Source organism: Spermophilus citellus (assembly GCF_964194105.1).
Source record: "Spermophilus citellus genome assembly, chromosome: 9".
In the NCBI taxonomy this organism is placed as follows: domain Eukaryota; kingdom Metazoa; phylum Chordata; class Mammalia; order Rodentia; family Sciuridae; genus Spermophilus; species Spermophilus citellus.
The window spans coordinates 119,575,535-119,597,003 of record NC_138191.1 but is presented as its reverse complement, the minus strand read 5'-3'; the positions used below and the strand labels follow the sequence as shown (position 1 = coordinate 119,597,003).

The following is a 21,469-nucleotide window of genomic DNA, read 5'->3' as shown; positions in this document are numbered from 1 at the left end:
GAAGATTCTATTTTGTAATGATTTTCCTTGTTGGAAATCTCCAAGAGATATAGTTTTATCTGTAATAGGAATTAAAGCTAAATGATTCTGGGTTAATATAAAATCTGAAATTCTTTCTTTAATTTCCTTAGCGCCAGCAGAAACTTCAGAAAGAACGCCTCATGAATGACTTCTCTGCAGCCTTAAATAATTTCCAGGCTGTTCAGAGAAGGGTATCTGAAAAGGAAAAGGAGAGTATTGCCAGAGCAAGAGCTGGATCTCGTCTTTCTGTAAGTTGTTTCTTAAAAGCAAATTTTCAATTTCAGGATGTTCTTTCCTAAATTTTTTTTTTCCTTTTCTCCTTGACCATCAGCCTTTGTTTGTTATCACTCCAAATAATAAACATATACATCAGCTGTTATAAAAATGTCAGATTGGCCAGGTGCAGTGGCACATGCCTATAATCCCAGTGGCCCATGCCTGTAAACCCAGCGGCTCAAGAGGGTGAAGCAGGAAGATTTCCAAGTTCAAAGCCAGCCTCAGAAACTTAGTGAGGCACTAAGCAACTTGGGGATACCCTGTCTCAAAATAAAATATAAAAGGGGCTGGGGATGTGTCTCAGTGGTTAAGCACCCCTGGGTTTAATCCCTGGTACAAAAAAAAAAAAAAGTCAGATTGGTACAGCCTAGGTTTAAAAAAAAAAAAAAGCGTGTGCATTTTGGCAAAGACTAAAATGGAATGTACATAAAGGTTAAAGGTTAAGAAAAAGTAGAATTATGTATAATTTTCATTTTGTTATATTAATCTATGTTAAAAACAAAGGATAAGTCTTGTTTTCTAGAATATAGCAGGCTAGGTTGTTTGGACTATCTCATTTTGAAAAGAATTTTCAAACACTGAGATTTAAAAACTCAACTTCTCAAAAGTAGCAAATAGCCATGAAAATAAATATTAAGGTCAAAATCTAAAAGAGGTAAGCAGAGCATTGAAAATGCTTTTTGCAATGAGTATGTTTACTGAAGGCAAACTTCAGGTTTTTTTTTTTTTTTATGTATGATTATATAATTGTCATTTATTTCCCTATAGGTAATTTTTCTAGTTTCAGTATTTTCGCATCAAAATTAAATGGGAAAAAAAATCAAAAAGTTTAAAACTGGATCACTTGGCCCTTTCTCTTCTTGTCTCCTCCTAGTTCGAAATGCTTGCATCTCTTGATGGCCAGCATCCTCTTGGATCTGCAGTTTGGTTCAACACATTCAAGTCTTAGCACAATCTTCTTCGTGGTTTTAGCCTTCTTGCGGAAAATTGGCTTTGTCTGCCCACCATAGCCACTCTGCTTCCGATCATAGCGCCTCTTTCCTTGGGCGTAAAGGGAATCCTTGCCCTTCTTATACTGGGTCACTTTGTGAGGCTGGTGCTTGCCACACTTTTTACAGAAAGTCCTTCGAGTTTTAGGTACATTGACCATCTTTACAGCAGAGGTGTCTACGCGATGAAAACCGGAGATCTCGCGGCCGCAGCCCTTGCCTCGCCACGCTCGTGCCTTACAGGAAAGGGAGGAATCTTGAACTTCAGTTTTGATGTCCTCATGACATAAAGAGGATAAAAGTCACAAAGTTCAGGGTCCATGCATAGTAGAGAATATAAAAAGTGTTCTTAAACAGGACCCTAAAAGACTATATTCTTGGGATTTAAGAAAGCCAAAATAAGCCTTCCTTCAAAAACATTGAACTAGGGGCTGGGTAGAGCGCTCGCCTGGCATGCGTGCGGCCCGGTTCGATCCTCAGCACCACATACCAACAAAGATGTTGTGTCCACCGAGAACTAAAAAATAAATATTAAAAAAAAAAAAAACAAAAAACCAAAAACACTGAACTAAACAGGTGGTAGAGAGGGGTAAGAGGGAGAGAAGATCCAGACATTAAGTTCTGTTACAAAGAAATCTTCAGGCACATTTACTGCCCAAATTTATACTACCTCTATGTTCCAAAGCTTCAAGCTGCAAGTGGTTCTGGACTGTAAAATACCTATGCGCCAAGTAGAAGCAAATCCAAATCCACTTTGTGGAGACACCTTTATCCTAGCCTAGAAAGAATATCCTCAGGCTGGGGTTGTGGTTCAGTGGTATAGTGCTCACCTTGCATGCACAAGGCACTAGGTTCAATCCTCAGCGCCACATAGATTAAAATAAAGATATTGTATCCACATAAAACTAAGAGATAAATATTAAAAAAAAAACAAAAACAATATCCTCAAATACATTTCAAGCACTAGGTTAAAAATAACCAAGCACACAAAGAAACAAGTTATCCTATATAAGAACTACTAGAAACAACAGTAAAATGAAACATATCTGTAAAGACTATATTGGAATTATAAGATAGCTATACTTACTGTGTTGAAAGAAATAAATGAAAAACTTAAAAATATCTACAGGAATCAGAAAACTACAAAAAGTTTTGAAAAAGATTTAAAAAATTCTAAAATTGGAAAATATAATAAGGAAATAAAAAACTTAATAGGTAGGTGGTTTAACTAGAAAATTGGTTAGATTTTTTTTTTCCCCAGTATGTAGCACAGGGGGTTAAGAAGCTAAATATGGAAGAAAGATTACGAGAAATGGCCAGGTGTGGTGGTGTACACCTATAATCTAAGTGGCTCCAGAAGCTGAGGCAGAAGGATTGCAAGTTCATAACCAGCCTCATCAATTTTAGTGAGGATCTAAGCAACTTAGTGGGATAGTGGGACTCTGTCTCAAAATAAAATATAAAAGAAAAGGGCTGGGGATGTGGCTCAGTGGTTAAACACCCCTGGTTTTGTGAGTTACAGAATGAAAGCAGAGCAAATATAGAACAGAATTAATAGTTGAAGAGATAATGTTTTAGAAATGATATGACACTAATCCATCCTTCCTTCCTTCCCCTTTCCCCTTTCTCCTTCCTTCCCTTCCTTCCCCTTTCCCCTTTCCCCTTTCTCCTTCCTTCCCTTCCTTTCCTTCCTTTCCTTCCTTCCCTTGCTTCCCTTCCTTCCCTTCCTTTCCCTTCCCTTCCCTTCTGGGAATTGAACTCAGGGGCACTAAACCACTGAGCCACATCCCCAGCCTTATTTTGTATTTTATTTAGAGACAGTCTCACTGAGTTGCTTATTGCCTTGCTAAGTTGCTGAGGCTGACTTTGAACTCATGTCTCAGCCCCTGAGCTGCTTGACAAGCATGTGCCACCACGCCCAGTTCTAATCTATGGTTTCTAGAAGCCTAACAAATTCCAAGTAAGATAAATTTAAAAAAAAAAAAATTATCAGAACACCAAAGACAGAGAAAATTGCTAAAATCACTGGAGAAACAGTAGAATACCTTAAAGACACAATAGTTGGATTGATAGTTAACTTCTCAGTAGTAACAATGGAAACCATTAGAATGCTATCCATTTTGCAGGGAGCAAGGGTACCAGGAATTGAACCCAAGGGCCCTTAACCACTGAGCTACATCCCAGTCCCTTTTTTATATTTTTTTTAGAGACAGGGAACTTATGGCCTCAATAAATTGTTGAGGCTGCTTTGAACTTGTGATTCTCCTGCCTCAGCCTCTGGAGCTGCTGGGATTATAGGCTTGTGCCACCACACCCTGCTAGAATGCTATCTTGAATGTTAATGAGGGAGAGTAACTGCCTCATAGCACTTTAAACCCAGTAAAAAAATATATATCCACAGTGAGATCTAATTAAAGACATTTTCAGTTCCTGCCAGGCATGGTGGTGAACGCCTATAATCCTAGCTACATGGGAGGCTGAGGCAGGAGGATTGCAAATTTGAGGCCAGCCTCAGCAATTTAGCAAGACCCTGTCTCAAAAGTAAAAAAGAGCTGAGGATGTAGCTCAGTGGCAGAGTGACCTTGGGTTCATTCGATAGCACAAAGAAAGTTTCTTAACACACTTTATTTAAGGAAATTCTCAAGGAAAGTGATCCCCAAAGAAAAGTCTGAAGAGCCAAAAGGAATGAAGAGCAAAGAAAGTAGTAAATATGTGGAAAGATAAGCCACAAACAGAAAGAAGGTGTTACTATGTGTGAACAAAGGAGTAGAATTTGAATATTTTGTATAAAGAATTCCCTACGAGTCAATGTGAAAAAAAGTACAACCAATAGAACAACATTTCTTTTTTCTTTTTTTGGTACTGGAGATTGCACCCAGGGGTCCTTTACCACTGAGCTATGTCCCCATCAATTTTTATTTTATATTTTGAGACAGGGTCTCACCAAATTGCCTAGATAGACCTCTTGCTTCTGCCTCCCAAATGGCTAGGATTATAAGCTTGTACCACCAGTCCTGAAAGTTCTCAAACTTTTGATCTCAGGACCCCATATACTTTTTTTAAAAATATATTTTAGTTTTTAATGGACTTTATTTTATTTATTTATATGTGGTATTGAGAATTGAACCCAGTGCCTTGCACATGCTAGGCAGGCACTCTACCACTGAGCCACCACCCCAGGTCCTGTTATTTATTTTTTTTTTTAATAGTGAACCCAGGGCATTTTACCACTGAGTTACGTGTGTGTTTATAAAAAGTTTTATAAAGGGCTGGGACTCTAGCTCAGTGGTAGAGTGCTTTCCTCGCATGTGTAAGACACTGGGTTTGATCCTCAGCACCACATAAAAATAAATTAATAAACAAAGATATTGTGTCCATCTACAACTAAAAAATATTTTTTTAAAAGTTTTATAAACTTTTAAATATATTATTATAAAATCATATTGAAGCTAGGCACAGTGGCACATACCCCTAATCTCAAGAGACTCAAGTGGCTGAGGCAGGAGGATCACAAGTTCCAGGCCAGCCTCAACAAAGTAGTGAGACCCTGTCTCAAATTTTTAAAAAACTTAAAAAAGGGCTGGGATGTAACTTGGTGATAAAGCACCCCTGGGTTCAATGTCCAGTATCCCACTACCCCTACTCCCTACAAAAAAAAAAAAAAAAAAATTGAATAAATAAAAATGTGTCGTTCCCTAATTCAGCCTGCACTGAACTATGCCAATGCTTTTCTTGGAGATAAACATCGTGTTTCAGTATGCAACATAAGTATGTTATATATACTTACCATTTTGTCCTACAGGGTATTAAAAAGTTGTATATCAAGGGGTAGAGATTTAATTAATAATTTGTATGGCTTTATCAAAGATAAACTGTTTTTAAAAAAAAAAAAAAAAAAAAACAGTGCCTGATGATGAAGAAGACAGTATTTGGTGCCACTGCGTTGAGCCATTTTATCCACCATTGCTTTTACTTCACGAGTATAAATGTCAACACATTGAAAAAGGCAAACAAATATGTTGGTATTATTTTGAATAATGATCCAACAAATGAAGGGGTTCTTAGCCTCTTTAGTTAGTCATGGATTTTCTGATTAAAACAACAATGAAATACTATTTCATGTCTACCAGAAGGGCAGACATTTTAAATTCTGTGAACACTGCGGGTGGCTGTTAGATATGATGGAGCAGGAACTCTCCTATCTGGCCCAGGAGCAACCATTTTGGAAAACATTTTAGCTCCTTCTTCAGAACATATACATACTTTATGACTCAGCAGTTCTACCATAGAGGAACCTGCATACATATACCAGGATGTATATTCAAGAATGTTCAGAGCAGCATTATTTGTAGTAGTCAAAAACTGTAAACATTGAGGCTGGGGGTGAAGCACAGTTGCAGAGTGCTAGCCTAGTGTGGATGAGGCCCTGTGTTCAATCCCCAGCACCACAAAAAGAATTAAAAACAACCAGATGTCCTTCAGCAGCAGAGGATACAGCTAAAATGTTTTTCAAAGTGGTGGTGGTGGTGGTGGTGGTGGTGGTGGTGGTGGTGGTGGTGATGATGGTGATGAAGAAGTATGGTTTCTGTTCTGGGCCCCAGCTGAAATGCTGATTTGCTTTTAGCTACTTCACACTCATTTCTTAGTTGAGACCGATTGCCAGCATCCTCTTGTCATCTTACAGATCCTGTTGGAGCCAGGGATGTTAATTCTTTATACTATAACTAAGCAAACCCTTGTTTTATGTGTCTATGACATGTTTCTGGATGATAGCAATAATAATGCCATCTGCTTTCTAGGCAGAAGAGAGACAAAGAGAGGAGCAGCTTGTTTCATTTGACAGGTAAAGAATTATTTATCCAACCTGATGTATAGTTGATGGGAGTCCCTATTTATCTAATCTGTCTGTATGTCTGTCTATTAAATTCTTTCTATGCTACTAGGGAATTGAACCCCAGGGTGGTCTACTACTGAGTTACATCTCCAGCCCTTGTTATTTTTGGTTTTGAGACAGGGACTCACTAAGTTTCTGAGGCCTCGCAATTTGACATCGTCCTGTCTCAGCTTCCTGAGTAGCTGGGATTACAGACATATGCCACTGTTCCTGTCTGTCTGTATTTATTTACTTATTTTTTGGGTACCGGGATTGAACTCAGGGGCACTCAACCATTGAGCCATCCCCAGCCCTATTTTATGTTTTATTTAAAGGCAGGGTCTCACTGAATTGCTTAGTGCCTCACCATTGCTGAGGCTGGCTTTGAATTCGAGATCCTCTTGTCTCAGCCTCCCGACCTGCTGGGATTAAAGGTGTGCGACACTATGCCCAGCTGTATTTATTTTTAATATAAAAAATGAGGGCTGGGAAAATGAGAAATTATATCCCATCTTTGTATGATATATCAAAGTGCATAAATGCATTCTATTGTTATGTATAACTAATTAAAACAAATTAAAAACTTTTTAAAAATAATCCACATTTTCCAGCAAAAAACAAACAAACAGGGCTGGGGATGTGGCTCAAATGGTAGTGCACTTGCCTGGCATGCGTGAGGCACTGGGTTTGATCCTCAACACCACATAAAGATAAAATAAAGATATTGTGTCCACCTAAAACAAACAAAAAAAAATGGGGACTGGGGTAGTAGCCCAGTGATAGAGCACTTGCCTAGTATGTGTGAGGCACTGAGTTCGATCCTCAGCACCACATAAAAAAATAAATAAATACAATAAAAACATTGTGTCCATCTACAACTAAAAAAATTTTTTAAATGAATGAGAGGGACTGGGGTTGTGGCTCAGTGGTAGAGTGCTTGCCTAGCATGCATGGGGCACTGGTTCGATCCTCAGAACCACATAAATGTAAAATAAAGATATTATGTCCACCTAAAACTAAAAAAAAAAAAAAAAAAGATTTTTTTAAAAAAAGAAGGGCTACAACTATAGCTCAGTGGCAGGTGGCAGAGTACTTGCTTAGCATGTGTGAAGCACTGGGGGTTTGATCCTTAGCACTGCATAAAAATAAAGGCATTCTGTTCATCTACAATTACAAAAATAAAAATAAATTTTAAAAAACGAATGAGAAAAAAAAATGAATGAGAAGCCATGTGTGGTGGCACATGCCTATAATCCCAGCAACTCAGGAAACTGAGGGAGGAAGATTACACATTTAAGGACAGCCTCAGCAACTTAGTAATACCTTGTCTCAGAATTTTTTTTTTTAAAAAAGGAGATCACTCCTTGGTTGTGACTCAGTGCTAGAGTGAGGCCCTGGGTTCGATCCTCAGCATCACATAAAGTAAATAAATAAATAAAAATACAGATATTGTGTTTATTATAACTAAAAAGATACTTTTTAAAAAGTGGGTCTGGGATCTAGGGGTTGTAGCTCAGTGGTGGAATGCCTCTGGGTTAAATCTTCATTGCCACCAAACAAAAATGAAACAAAAACAAAATAATGAGAAAAAAGTACAAAATAAAGGGAAGACATGGGCTTTTCTAAGATCTTTGAATTAAAGGAGGAATAATTTCAAAGTGAATAAAAAATTTCAAGAAACCCCTGATACCCTTTTGTGGGGATGAAGCTTGACTCATGGGAATAAATATGAACCCACAAATCTACAGATTAGGAGGTCTCAGTCATCTTATCTCTAATTCAGATTTAAGTTTGCCAGTGTTATTTGGTCTCTGTTTACTCACCTCTGAAATGGAGGCAACTCATCCTTTTAGGAACATGAAGAGAAAAAGCAGATAGTTTGTATCTGAAAGATGTCTCTTCTCTAAGCTAATCTCAGATATGTATTCATGGCATTAGTTTGGAATTTAAAAATTTTTATCCTGTATCCATTTCCCCTACTACACTATGAACATCTTAAAGGCATGGAGGACTCTTGACTTATTCAGTTTGTATCTCCAAGTCATGGAGGACATTCTTTAAATGTATGGAAATGAAGTATGATTCATACATACTGTTTAAAAATGCATATCACTGTATTTTCAAAGTGTTCTGTATCTAGTATAATAATTTCTTCTAAATACTTTCAGAATTTATAATATTTCATTATGAATTTTGGTTTTACTTTGGTTTTCTGTTACGAGGTATATAACACAAAAACATAACCTTAGAGAAATTTTTGAAAACCAGGCGGTTTGATTCTGTTAAATGAATTGGTGAAGCACTGGTAGGTTACTTAGCCTGCTCTCCTCCACCCAAAGTACCAATACAGCTTGCACTTAGAGAGTGCCCTGGGAGAGGATGAGTCAGAGAAATTCATTGAGTTCAGATCTTGGGTTACTTTCCTTGTCTACCAAGTCCTAACAAGATTACAGAGTATACCCCTAAATGAAAAAATCAAGGAATCTCATCCCCAATAATTTTGCTTCATCTCAGTTTTGCCCAGAGGCTGAGACTGTTTTCTTGGTATTACCAGCTCTTTTCCTCTGGTATGAAGCTTGTGGTCCTTGGGGACTTTGTAGTGATAACAGAGGAGTTGGTGCCCCAGTTATTCTTTACATAGGTTCTGCTGGCAACAGAAGAATTGTAGGTATGTCTCATCACACCTAAAGAAGGAGGATTCATCTAGAGTGCTTGTCTCCCTGCAGCCATGAAGAGTGGAACCAGATGCAGAGCCAGGAGGATGAGGCAGCTATCACTGAGCAGGATCTGGAACTCATTAAAGAAAGGGAAACGGCTATTCGGCAGCTGGAGGTGAGAGCTAGGTCATGTTTTTTGTTTGACTCAGTGTATCTGCAGGTATTTGAGATTTTGAGCCTGAAGTTTCTCAGTTATGAAAAAGCATAAAATGAGTCATGTGTTTGCACATTATCTGTCAAATTTAGTCATGGTGGATTTTAACTACTGCTACTAAGTTGCTGTGATGGTATTGGCCTTGGCATTTAGCAGTCCCCAAATCCTTTTCTCCAATACTACATCTTACCTGGTCTCCTTGAGAAATACACAGAGAACAGAACAAGACAAATGAATATTTATTTATTTATTTATTTTTAATTTTTTAATATTTATTTTTTAGTTTTTGGCAGACACAACATCTTTGTTTGTATGTGGTGCTGAGGATCGAACCCGGGCCGTACGCGTGCCAGGCGAGCGCGCTACCGCTTGAGCCACATCCCCAGCCCGAATATTTATTTTTTATTAGGACTTTACCCCTAAATCTCAATAGCTACCTCTAGACTGGGCATGATTCTATGGAGAGTCCCTTTGTTAGTCTGGTTAGCACAGTATATAGGTAAGCCAAAAGTCTTATTCCATTTTTGAGTTAATTCTAGAGTCCAAATCCAAGTTGTAGATATTATTATTTCACTGGGTCAGAGAAATGGAAATAGTTTATGAAGTAGGGGTTTGGAGTGTTGGGGGGTCTGTAGACCTTTCTTAAATAACTGAGCTCCGTCTTGAACTTTGCATAGTAAACAGTAATATATCTTTAAATAAGTTGATTTTCTTCCCCATGGAGGTAGAAGACTACCATCTCTGGGGTGGGGACAATAGTGGAGAAACTTGGAGTGCCTCCTTGACCTTCATCTATAGCAGTGGTTTTGAACCCAGTTTATGGATATTAGATTCACCTGGGGAAGATTTTTTTTTTTAAATGCCTGAGTTCTCCTCCTGAACCATCAATTACGTGAAATTCCTTTTTTAGGTTAAAAATGGGCAAATATCCACATTTTTATATGGCTCAGCCTAATAAATCATAATTACTAATGATGCCTATGTTTTTTAATTTCTTTCTTTCTTTTTTTTTTTAGAGAGAGAGAGAGAATTTTTTAATATTTATTTTTTAGTTTTCAGCGGACACAACATCTTTGTTTGTATATGATGCTGAGGATTGAACCCGGGCCGCACACATGCCAGGCAAGCGCCCTACCGCTTGAGCCACATTTCCAGCTAAATCATAATTACTAGTGATGAGGCCCTGGATATTTTATAATTCCCAGATGGTTATAATATGTAGCCAAAATTGAGACCCACTGCTTGAGGGGCCATCAGTGTCTGTTTTATTTTATTTATTTATTTATTTATTTTGGCAGGGGTGGGTACTTGGGATTGAACCCAGAGATGCTTTACCACTTACTACATGTACCCCAGCCCTACATCTCCAGCCCCCCCCCCCCTTTTTTTTTTGAGACAGGGTCTCGCTAAGTTGCTTAGGGCCTTGCTAAGTTGCTATGGTAGGTCTCAAACTTGAAATCCTCCTGTCTCAGTCTCTCAAGCTGCTGAGATTACAGGTGTGTACCACCATGCCTGGCCAATGTCTGTTTTTAGATGAGACAGTTTATCCTCAAGTTATACCTACTTTATTTTCTTCAAATGTGTCATTTTTTTTAATATTTATTTTTTAGTTGTAGTTGGACACAAACCTTTATCTTATTTATTTATTTTTATGTGGTGCTGAGGATTGAACCCAGGCCCTCGCACATATTAGGTGAGCGCTCTACCACTGAGCCACAACCCCAGCCCTGTCACATCTCTTTTATAACTATGTCAAAATGAATCCTAACATTATATATAACTAAAAAGAACTAATAAAAAGCAAACGTATGAACAAAAATATGTTATATCTTTCCTTTTACTTTTTTAAAAAATATTCTTTTATTTAATATTTTTTTTAGTAGTAGTAGATGGATGTAATACCTTTATTTTGTTTATTATGTGGTGATGAGGATCCAGCCTAGTGCCTCACACTTGCACTACCACTGAGCTCTACCACTGAGCCACAACCCAAACCCCTCCTTTACTCTTTTTCACTTGCTAATCATTGACTTGGTTCTCTAACATTAGAAATGTGAACAGGGAGCAGAGGGAGACATATGGAGTTAAGGAAAGGAATGTAATGTAATGAATGTCAGGAATGGGGATCACTTCACATTTGACAGAGTCCCTTGGGATCAATTTTCATATCCAGTCATTTCTTTTTTGGGGGAACAGGGATTGAATTTAAGGGCACTCGGCCACTGAGCACATCCCCAGCCCTCTTTTATATTTTATTTAGAGACGGGGTCTCACTGAGTTGCTTAGCACATTGCTTTTGCTGAGGTTGGCTTTGAACTCGTGATTTTCCTGCCTTAGCCTCCCAAACCGCTGGGATTACAGGCGTGTGCCAACGAGCCTAGTCAGTCATTTCTTATCTTAACATACAAACCTTATGTTATAGCCAAATAAGTCTATTTTCTTCCAAGATTATATGAGATCAGGCACATTCAGGGTGGTTTGGCCATGACTATTTGCTCTTTAACTCACTTCCTTTCTGTTTATATGGCCTTTTCTTTGCTTTAAGGCACAACTCAAGGCCTGTCTCTTCTGCAGTCTTCCTCTTTTGCACACCTTTCTGTACCACTCATTAGTCATTTCCTCTATATCACCCTTTTTATTTATCTTATCATGTACTTATTTCCTCAGTGGCACTAGGGCACTGCCCAAATGGCAGTAGAAAACAAAAGAATCAGTCCTGGGGGAAAAGAGGCTTCCTTCCTGTGACATCCCCTCCTCCTTGCATTTACCAGGTAGTAAGATCCCATATAAATACATTTAAATTTTCTAATCCAAAGTCACAGTACTCATTATTGTTTGTTGGCACTCACAAGCTTTTGCCATAAGGCCCCATTTAGGCTCTATCTAGAGCTATCACACCAAGAATTTATCCATCCCAGCAATCCAGCTTCTATTCTATAAGCTTTTGGCTTGGGTGATCATACTGGTTCCCATATAACACATTCAACTAATATTGCTTGACAGATGGGTTTACATGCCTTCCATTGTATGCTATTAGGTAAATAGTGATAGATTATTTTCTGTTATAGAGAAATCATGTTTTATTGAGTTTTAAAAACATATTTGGGAAGCCAGACACAGTGATACACATCTGTAATCCCAGTAACTTGGGAGACTGAGGCAGGAATATCACAAATTCAAGGCTAACATCAGCAGTGTAGCAAGACTTTCTAAGTTGGGGCTGGGGATGTGGCTTAAGCGGTAGCGCGCTCCCCTGGCATGCGTGCGGCCTGGGTTCGATCTTCAGCACCACATACAAACAAAGATGTTGTGTCCGCCGAAAACTAAAAAATAAATATTAAAAAAATTCTCTCTCTCTCTCTCTTAAAAAAAAAAAAAAGACTTTCAAAGTAAAAAAGGACTGGGCATGTAGCTCAGTGATAAAGTGCCCTGGGATCAATACCCAGTACCAAAAAACCACATGTGGGACTGGGAGTATATAGATCAGTGGTGGAGCACTTACCTAGCATGAATGAGGCACTGGGTTCAATCCACTATAAATAAAACTAAGCAGCCAAAAACAAGACAAAATAAACAAACAACAGAAAAGCTAAAACTAGAGGAAAGGAATCATCTAATATGTTGCTTAATGTTAGTTGTTTTTTGTCTCCCTTAGGCTGACATTTTGGATGTCAATCAGATATTTAAAGATTTGGCCATGATGATCCATGACCAAGGTGATCTGATTGGTATGTATTATTGATACCTTTAATATCAAGGTGAGTTGAAAGTATTTGTGTGCCAAGAAGTCAGTAAGATGTGTCAAATATAAAGTTTGGGATTATAATTTTAAAATTACTAAATAAATTTTCTTAGTAATATTCATATATTGTCAAATGTGGAGGGTAAAGAGAGGCCTTTGTGAATAATTAGCCCTATTCACTTGCCATAACTTCTTGGGAAGTCTTTGCTTAAACAAATAGCTATCAGCTTCCCAGCTTTTCTCTCTAGATACTTGCACAATTATGTGATTAGTGACTTTTTAAAAACTTTTTATGTGAAATTAATCTTAAGTTTATAAAAAGTTTTTAAAAATACAGGGAACTTGGGCTGGGGATATAGCTCAGTTGGTAGAGTGTTTGCCTTGCATGCACAAAGCCATGGGTTCAATCCCCAGCACCACCAAAAAAAAAAAAAAAAACAAGGAACTCCTTTATACCCTTTATTCAAATTTACATCTTGTTATCATTCTGCCCCATTGACTTTGTTTGTACTCTCACTCTATGTGTGTACATGTATGTGTCTGTGTGTGTATATATCCAAACAGGATATTGTATTTTCACTTTGGAATTGCCATCCACAAACCAAGCAGCTCTTTGTTGGTCAGTGGAAAACTGCGCTACACACACGCACACACAGAGAATGTTTTTATGTATTTTTTTTCTGAATCATTTAGTCACATAGTTCTTAAATCCTTATCCCTAAATACTTCAGTGTTTATTTCCAAAGAATAGGGTTATTCTCTTACTGAGGTAGTAACTTTTGATTTCATGACTGGTGATAGCAAATCCAGGACCCATAATATCCAAGGGTGCTAAAATTTCCCCTGTCCTTTTTGCAGATAGCATAGAAGCCAATGTGGAAAGCTCAGAGGTACATGTTGAAAGAGCCAGTGATCAGTTACAGCGAGCTGCTTACTATCAGGTAAAAGTAGATACCAAAGAAGGTCTTTCTGTACTGCACACTTTATGGGCCATCAGGATACATTGACACATTAAACAGCTGCAGCCTCTTCTTTAGGCTTAAGCTGGAGGCAAGTAGTCATAATTGTTTTGCTGGTTCTGTTTTAGTATTTTCCTTTACCTGATTGAATCTTGAATAAATTTATACAAAACACTCTTAGCTGCAAAGCTAACCCATAAGCTAGCCATAATAGCTGAACCTAGTATAAGAATAGTCTTATATCCTAAGCAGCTGAAATGTATTTGAGTTAGAATAGTAAGAGGTACAAGTAAAGTGGGGTTTCATAGATACTGGCTATAGAAGATGGACATAGAATCAACTATAATAGCTACTTATATGTGAATAAATAAGGCTTAATTATTATTAAGCTATGCCTATAAAGTGAAATTCTTCCACTTATTAGTTGAGACTCTGGTTTTATGAATTTTGGGTCTTTATTTCAATGTACAAATATTGTAAATAAGTCCTTCTTATTTCCCTTCAATTTAGGTTGCATGTTTTTTGTTTTTTGTTTTTTTTAATAAATAAATAGCATTTCAGTCACTTTCCAGGTTCCTAGGGTATATTTTATCTGGGAATGCTCTATAAAAACTAGGTGATGGCTTTAGTGTCCATTACATATATATCCACTTGATATTGTATGATGTTTAAATTAAGAGATGTTTATGAAGAGTTTATAATAACAAAAATGTTGATGATAAACATTGAGAAAAATATCAAAATCATACAGTATGATCCCAATTATGTTGGACAACAATATGCATACATAAGAGATAAGAATGCAGTCAGTGGTTTTATCAGTGGGTGATTTTCTCCTTTTGCTTTTTTTTTTAATACAATGAACATAAAATTTTATAATAGGTATAAAACTGTTACTAAAACACATGTACAAATCACTTACTGCAAATAATGCCTAACAGCATAGGTATATGCAAAACTATTTGGGAACAATTAAAATCTGTACTACTGCCTACTGGTGGTAACTTAGAGATTTTGGGGAAGTCTCTTCATATTTGTGCATGGGTAGAGTTGAGTTTGAATTATAAGGAGGCAAATTTATGAAGCACTCTTGGAGTCTAATTAGTATAGAAAATTTTACTTATTTCATGAGTATCTTCATTTCTTTCCTCAGAAAAAATCTCGCAAGAAGATGTGTATCCTGGTACTTGTCCTGTCAGTGATTGTTGGAGTCTTGATAGTTATTATCTGGCAAGTTTCTAAATGAAGTGTGACTGCCTCAGAGCCTTCTCCTGCTGAGTTGTTTTCAAAAGCAAGTGCTTGTTGGAGTCTTGCGAGAACAAACTGATCACAAGAAGAGAGCATACACCAGAATGTCCTGTAATAATTTAGTTAGAAACTAACTACTAACTAGTCCTTGGAATTAGTGACCTATGGAGACAGTATTTATCAATTTATGTATACAGTTTATTGATTTCTCAAATTAGGAATTAACTTATATGAATTTTGCTTTCTCTTGTTTTCTGATTGCCCTTCATTCCAGGTGTTTACTGAAAATTCCATTCTACATATTCTTTTTGACAGATGACACTACAGTCTCATTATATTGTCTTTTTATGTATATATAAAATTTACCTTTTTACTAGCAACTGAGATGAATTACTTTCTGGGACCCAGCATATTGGAGTCTCTCAGAAACTGTACAATATGCCAGCAATTTTTATTATTTAACATTCTAATTTGAATTTATAAGAAGTTTATTACCTGCTTTGCAAAATTTTGGCACTATATTTAACTGGAGAATACCTGTGATTTAAATTGAATGAGAAAAAAGATGAGAAGTATCTATTTGAACTGGCTGGTTGCTGGGTATGTGTTTTAATCGAGTTTGAAGTTTACTTTATCTACTTTATCTGCTAGTGTCATCCACAGCAGTTCATCCTCATATACACTAAGCCATCTTGCTCCCTTTTCAAAGAGGTTAATTTAATCAATATTAATATACTCTATGGGTCCTTCTCCCACCTGTCTGCAAAGAAAGGGAGAATTAGACATAGCATGCTTTTGGAAAGCAAATAGGAATTGTTTGGAATGATTTAATCTTTCTGTTGTTGTTGTTCACTTGTGGTTTTACATTCCTAGTGAATGATGAATTTGCTGTCAAAAGGCTGCCCCTACCCTGTAAGGGTTTCTGGGCATTTGATGGCAGGGAGATTTTAAAAGTTAAACTGAAGTGGATTTAAAACTTAGTCCTGTGAACCTGGTGATAAAGCAAAGGTTCATTTTTGTAAATAATACTGGTTTGGTATAGTGATGTTAGACTCATTCTAATTTATGAATAAATAAAACTCCATGCATAGTTTTAGACAAAAAAGATTCAATAAAAGATTGCTGTCCTGTAATATAAATGTTGTCCACTTCCCTTTTTCACAGGCCTAAGTACATAAATGTGAACAGGGCCAACAATTTTAGTTCATCCTTTAGTGAATTTAAAGATTTGGCTACTTAACATATATTTATGTTCATTTCTTTCAGTTGCCCTTAATGTTAATTAATTTTCTTGTACTAAATTAATGTGAAAAGCAGGGAAACAAGAGCCCAAATGCATAAGTTTCTTTGCACTTTTGCACCATTCTACCTATTTAATACAAATAAACATTTGAAAAGCTTTTGTAGTAAGTTTTTTTAAATGTTTTTTTTAGTTGTAGTTGTATACAATACCTTTATTTAATTTATTTATTTTTATGTGGTGCTAAGAATCAAACCCAGTGCCTCACATGTGCTAGGCAAGTGCTCTACCACTGAGCCACAACCCCAGACCTATAATAAGTTTTTATGAGTTAACATCCTAATGAGATAGGTACTAAAGAAACATGCTATCATGAGAAAAATTGAGACTTGCAAGACTGGAGACCTGATGAAGGTCCAGCAGGGGTGGAATGTAAGTTGAAAGAGGATAGAGCTGTTGGAGTGACACAGTGGCACAGTTCTGGTTCACTGCCTTTCTGCTCCAAATTACAGTTGGACTTGGATATATCATTTGTAAACATTCCAGAAAAGGAAAGGTTTTGATTGTGAAAAACTAGTTGAATCTAGGTAAAATAAAGTGACCATAGTTCTATTCTGTAGTACTGTGTGATCAGTGGTGGTTGTAATGATGGTCACAGTGAGCAAATATGAACTTGGCCTAGGATTTGTGGCAGGTGCCAAAGGACTTGCTAGATGGGCCTAATAAACTTATTCACAGAGTCCTCCATCCCTCTGCCTTTCTTCTCTTTGGAACCACTATGATCTGGGACAGTGGTTCTTAACTATGACTTTTAATTAAAACTTTAAAAAATACTGATATCTTAGCCTCCCCACCCCAAGATTCTAATTCCATTAGTCTGGACAATGGTTTGGGCATGGGAATTTTTTAAAGCTCCGGGTAATTCTTATGTGTGGTCATGGTGAGAACCATTGGCTTGGAGGTCAAAAAGTAGACTGGATTACAAAAGACCTGTAGAATTTTAGCTCTGCCATTACTTATTGAGGCTACTTGGACAGATCACTTAACCCACAGGCCCCAAATTTCTCAGTAGTTCTTTCCAGCTATAAAATTGACTAGAAAGATGATGGGTTTAGTATGAACATACAAATTGTATGTTTGCCTTTCTACTCCCTTTTCCTTTTCTCATAGCCTATTCTACCTTCCTTTATTGAAATGATCTAGGAGCATCCTCTCTTTAAATGAATTAAAACTTGTATAGGGTAAAGTAGAAATGTCATTCTGGCCACTTCATCTGGGGATGTTTTAGAACAAGAACTTGATAAATGATAAGACTGATGCTCCCAGAGGATGTGTGTGTGTGTGATTTCTGTAAGGGCTGGAGATGGGAGTGTTCACCCATTGCAATGCACAGTCTAGCTCTCAAACCAAACTTTTACTGTCTTGCATCATTGGGCAAAAACATTAAAATGAGTTTATTCTGTCTGTGCAAAGCAAAACACTCAGCCTCTTGCATTCAGTTTTTCTTTCTATTCAGAGACTTAGTCATGATTGTGAAAAACTAATTGAATCTAGGTAATTTATAATAAAATGACCACAGTTATGGAAATGCAACTTTTTCTTTGCTTTTGATCACTAAGTGCAGAGCAGAGCTTCACTTATGTCTCAGTCTAGCATACTGTTCCATAAGCTAGGAATCACCTGCTTCTTCTCTGCTTTTCCAAGCATATTGAATGTATCCTTAAGCTTCAAAGGATTTTTTCAGTTTTACTTTTCAGTATCACAAAATAGAATTACTTTAGAATCTCCATTTAACCAAGATATGGTTGAAAGATTTTGATTCTTAGCCCATGATCTATTTTTGGACCAACTGAGTTGTTGCTCATTTGAATACCTCATCTAAATGAAATTTGATTCACAATATAGCACTAATTTTTTTTTGTGTGTGTATGGGGGTATTGAACCTAGGGTCTCCTGCACACTAGGCAAGCACTCTATCACTGAGCTGTATCCCTAATCTAATGTTTAAAAAATAAATTTGCAATAATACAGTCTTTAGTGTTGGTTTATGATCAAGGATCAAGTTTATAACAGTCCATGGAAAAACAAGAAAAATGAAGTGGTGGCTTTACCCCGCCTCCTCCAAGTTTCTGGGGATCCAATCTGGGTCCTCACACATGCTAGATAAGGCTCTGCCGCTAAGTTAACATCCCTATCGCCTTCCAACTTTTTAAAAAGGCTGGGGGTAAACTGATAAAGCTCAATATGTGTAAGGCCCCAGTTTCAATCCCCAGCAACATATACACACACACAGAGTGTTTTAATATTATTGAAGTAAAATGCTGGTGATATTAAGTGGCAGACTTCATTTTTTAAAATCTAATTGGCAAAATTAAAAAAATGATACCCTGTATTGCATTATATTGTCTGGTCCATGACATCTCTAAAGTCCTGAATTATCCATGTAGACTAGCCTCATTAATTTACAGTGAAAGGCCTGAGGCAGGAATAGCAGTCTAATAAGGAATTGAAAGTCTTGAGAGGATGCTCGGTATGTGAATGGTCATTTGTGGAATATTTTAACCCTAATGGCAAGATACTATGCTAAATGTTTTATATTTATTAACTTATAAAGCTATGTGAGGATCCCTTTTTAATGGCTCAGAAAGCTGAGGTATAGTAAGCTATCTGCCCATGGTCATACAGCTTACAAGTGACAGAGCCAGGATTTAATGAAGTACTCAGGCTTCAAAACCACACCTTTAGACACTGTATACTGTCTCCATGCATCGCTAATAAATAGATCTTTTGATGTCCTGCTTGCCATCTCTTCCACGAAGCTTTCCCTAAAATTCTGGGGTTTTTTTTGTTTTGTTACAGGAAGGGGAATGGGGATTGAACCCAGCAGGTTTAATCACCGAGCCATATTCCCATCCCTTTTTATTTTTTACTTTTTAGATAGGGTCTTACTAATTGCTTAGGGCCTTGCTAAATTGCTGAATCTGTCTTTGAACTTGCCTCAGCCTCCTGAATTGCTGGGATTATAGGCATGCACCACCATGCTTGTAAGTCCCTAAAAATCTGAGGAAATGATCATTTCTACCCAACTTCTCATGAACATTCTTTCTTCTGTCAGCACATTGTGCACTTCTTTTCATTTACCACCCTATTAAATGAAGCTTCCAGCTTATATACAATTTTTCAAATGGATTATACTCCATTTGATCATTCATAAGTCATATCAAAGATGCTTTAAAGTTTTTTGACACTGATATGTTCCTAATGTCTTTAGATTCTAGTCCACTCTTTTTTGAGATACCAAAATCCAAAGGCAGCTAGTTCAAGTCTCCATTTTAAAAGATGAAAGGCCTGCATTACTGTCCTCCAGTTTGCTGGTCTGTACTGACATCACTGGCGCCCAAACAAAGAGCATTTTGCTTTATAAGGACCTGGGTAAATGTAAGGTCCCATTACATCAGAGGCCAGTGTGAATATCAGCTGAGCTGGAATTGGGGAACATGGCCAAGGAGTAAAGAATTATAAGGGTAAGATTATAACTTTTAGGGTTCTTGGCTGTATGGATTATACTGGAAGGACCATGTGAAGAAGCTGAGAAATTGAAAGGCAAAGTTGACATAAGATTTTGTCAGGTCATTGATAGCTAGAAATGGCTTCAACATCACCTCATCCCTGAAAGGGGCATGAACCTCAAAGGCCCATATAATCACTGTAGATTAAAAGTATGTTATTCCTTTCTGTTACAAATCAGAACATGTTCGAGACTATTTCCTTCTTTCTAAAGAATCGTATCCTTGTGCTTAAAGGAGGGAGCCATAGGATTACTTGTTTCCTTTTGTTTGGTGCTGGGGATTGAACCCAGGGCCCTGTGCCTGCAAGGTAAGCACTCTACCAACTGAGCTATATCCCCAGCCCTAGAATTACTTCTTTCCTTGAAATTAAGTTTAGAAATAGGATTTTTCCTATCTGCCTGGTCTTAATTTGGAATCACCAGACTGAAAAGGGGGATATGAATCCATTAATTACCAAATTCTTAATTATGTGAGTATTTCAACAAAATTAACAACAGATGCATCGGTTTCCCATAGGTTAGAAATCATAATCTAGAGCTTGTATGTCCTTTACATATTTTTTCATATATATTTTTTCAAACACTAACCATTCACCTATTACTTTTCTCAAAAGAAAATATCTCCAATAACATAATTATTTCAAAGTTACCATAAATGGCATATTTGTTGCTCAAGTTTTTATAGGTGTTCTACATCTGGAACAATGGGACAAAATGGGTTTACAGGCCATTTGATAAGTGATCTGATTATCTGGATGAGTTTATTGTGCTTTGAAGACCAGAGTTAAAAGTGATTATTTAACCTACCTAGGAGTTTATCATTTTAAATTTCATGTTAATATTGAAGTTAAATCTTGAGTACCAGAGACTTCACTACGGGCAAAATCTTCTGAATAGGCTGGTTTTCTACATATGATCTATACAGTACCAGCAGAAGGGAATCAATAAAGGAAACTTCCATCATACAAAGATGATTCCATATTTTGTTGAGCAACGCCTATTTCTGGGTAATGATAATGATACAATTCATTTCTTTAAAGTAAAAACTGCAGGTCTGATAATTCTCTGACTTCCTTCAAAAGTGAAAAAGGGGCCATCTGTTGCATACCAATAAATATTATAACAAAATAAGAGTATGAGAGATGGTAGTTATTAATGAGCATTTGGCATTAAGTAGACTCAGGGATCATAATAATCCTTATCTCAAAGAGTGCTGTGTTGCCAGGGCCAGTTACAAACGCTTATAATCCCAGCAACTCAGGAGGCTGAGGCAGGAGGTGGTTGCAAGGCCAGCCTCAGCAATTTAGCAAAGCCCTAAGCAACTTAGGGAGACCCTGTCTTAAAAATTTCAAAAAAATAGGGATGGGGTAGGCGCTGGGGATGTAGCTCAGGGGTAAAGCACCACCTCTGGGTTCAACCCCAGTACCGAAAAAAAGAAGAGTGTTATGAGGCTTAAATGAAAGATTCATATAAAATACATACTTGGCCCTTGGCCCAGGTAAGTACTCAGTTACTCAATACACATAGCTATTACAACCAAAGGCCATGTAGTTGATCTCCTTCAATCAGCTGGTGGCCTAGGGCAAGACTGCAATTCTAATGCTTTCTTGCACAGTATGAGCATTATGACCAAAAGAAAAAAATCCCGATGGGTTACAACTTGATTAACCATTTGAGTCATG

General features: G+C 37.2%; 2 protein-coding genes across 2 annotated transcripts in view; one reads left to right on the top strand and one right to left on the bottom strand.

Annotated features, from left to right (window-relative positions):
- Window positions 1-16,379, top strand: part of STX12 (syntaxin 12) — a 38,227-nt gene extending 21,848 nt beyond the window's left edge. The window contains exons 4-9 of the mRNA XM_081306220.1: window positions 132-269; window positions 6,086-6,129; window positions 8,886-8,991; window positions 12,686-12,758; window positions 13,631-13,713; window positions 14,885-16,379. Of these exons, the coding sequence (XP_081162346.1) occupies window positions 132-269; window positions 6,086-6,129; window positions 8,886-8,991; window positions 12,686-12,758; window positions 13,631-13,713; window positions 14,885-14,977 (537 nt within the window). The 3' untranslated portion in view covers window positions 14,978-16,379. The remainder of the gene's footprint in view (window positions 1-131; window positions 270-6,085; window positions 6,130-8,885; window positions 8,992-12,685; window positions 12,759-13,630; window positions 13,714-14,884) is intronic.
- Window positions 1,015-1,530, bottom strand: LOC308656691 (large ribosomal subunit protein eL42). Its single transcript, XM_081308012.1, has one exon. It carries the CDS (start codon window positions 1,445-1,447, stop codon window positions 1,127-1,129), a length of 321 nt encoding a protein of 106 aa, XP_081164138.1. The 5' UTR covers window positions 1,448-1,530; the 3' UTR covers window positions 1,015-1,126.
- Window positions 16,380-21,469: the final 5,090 nt, after the last annotated feature.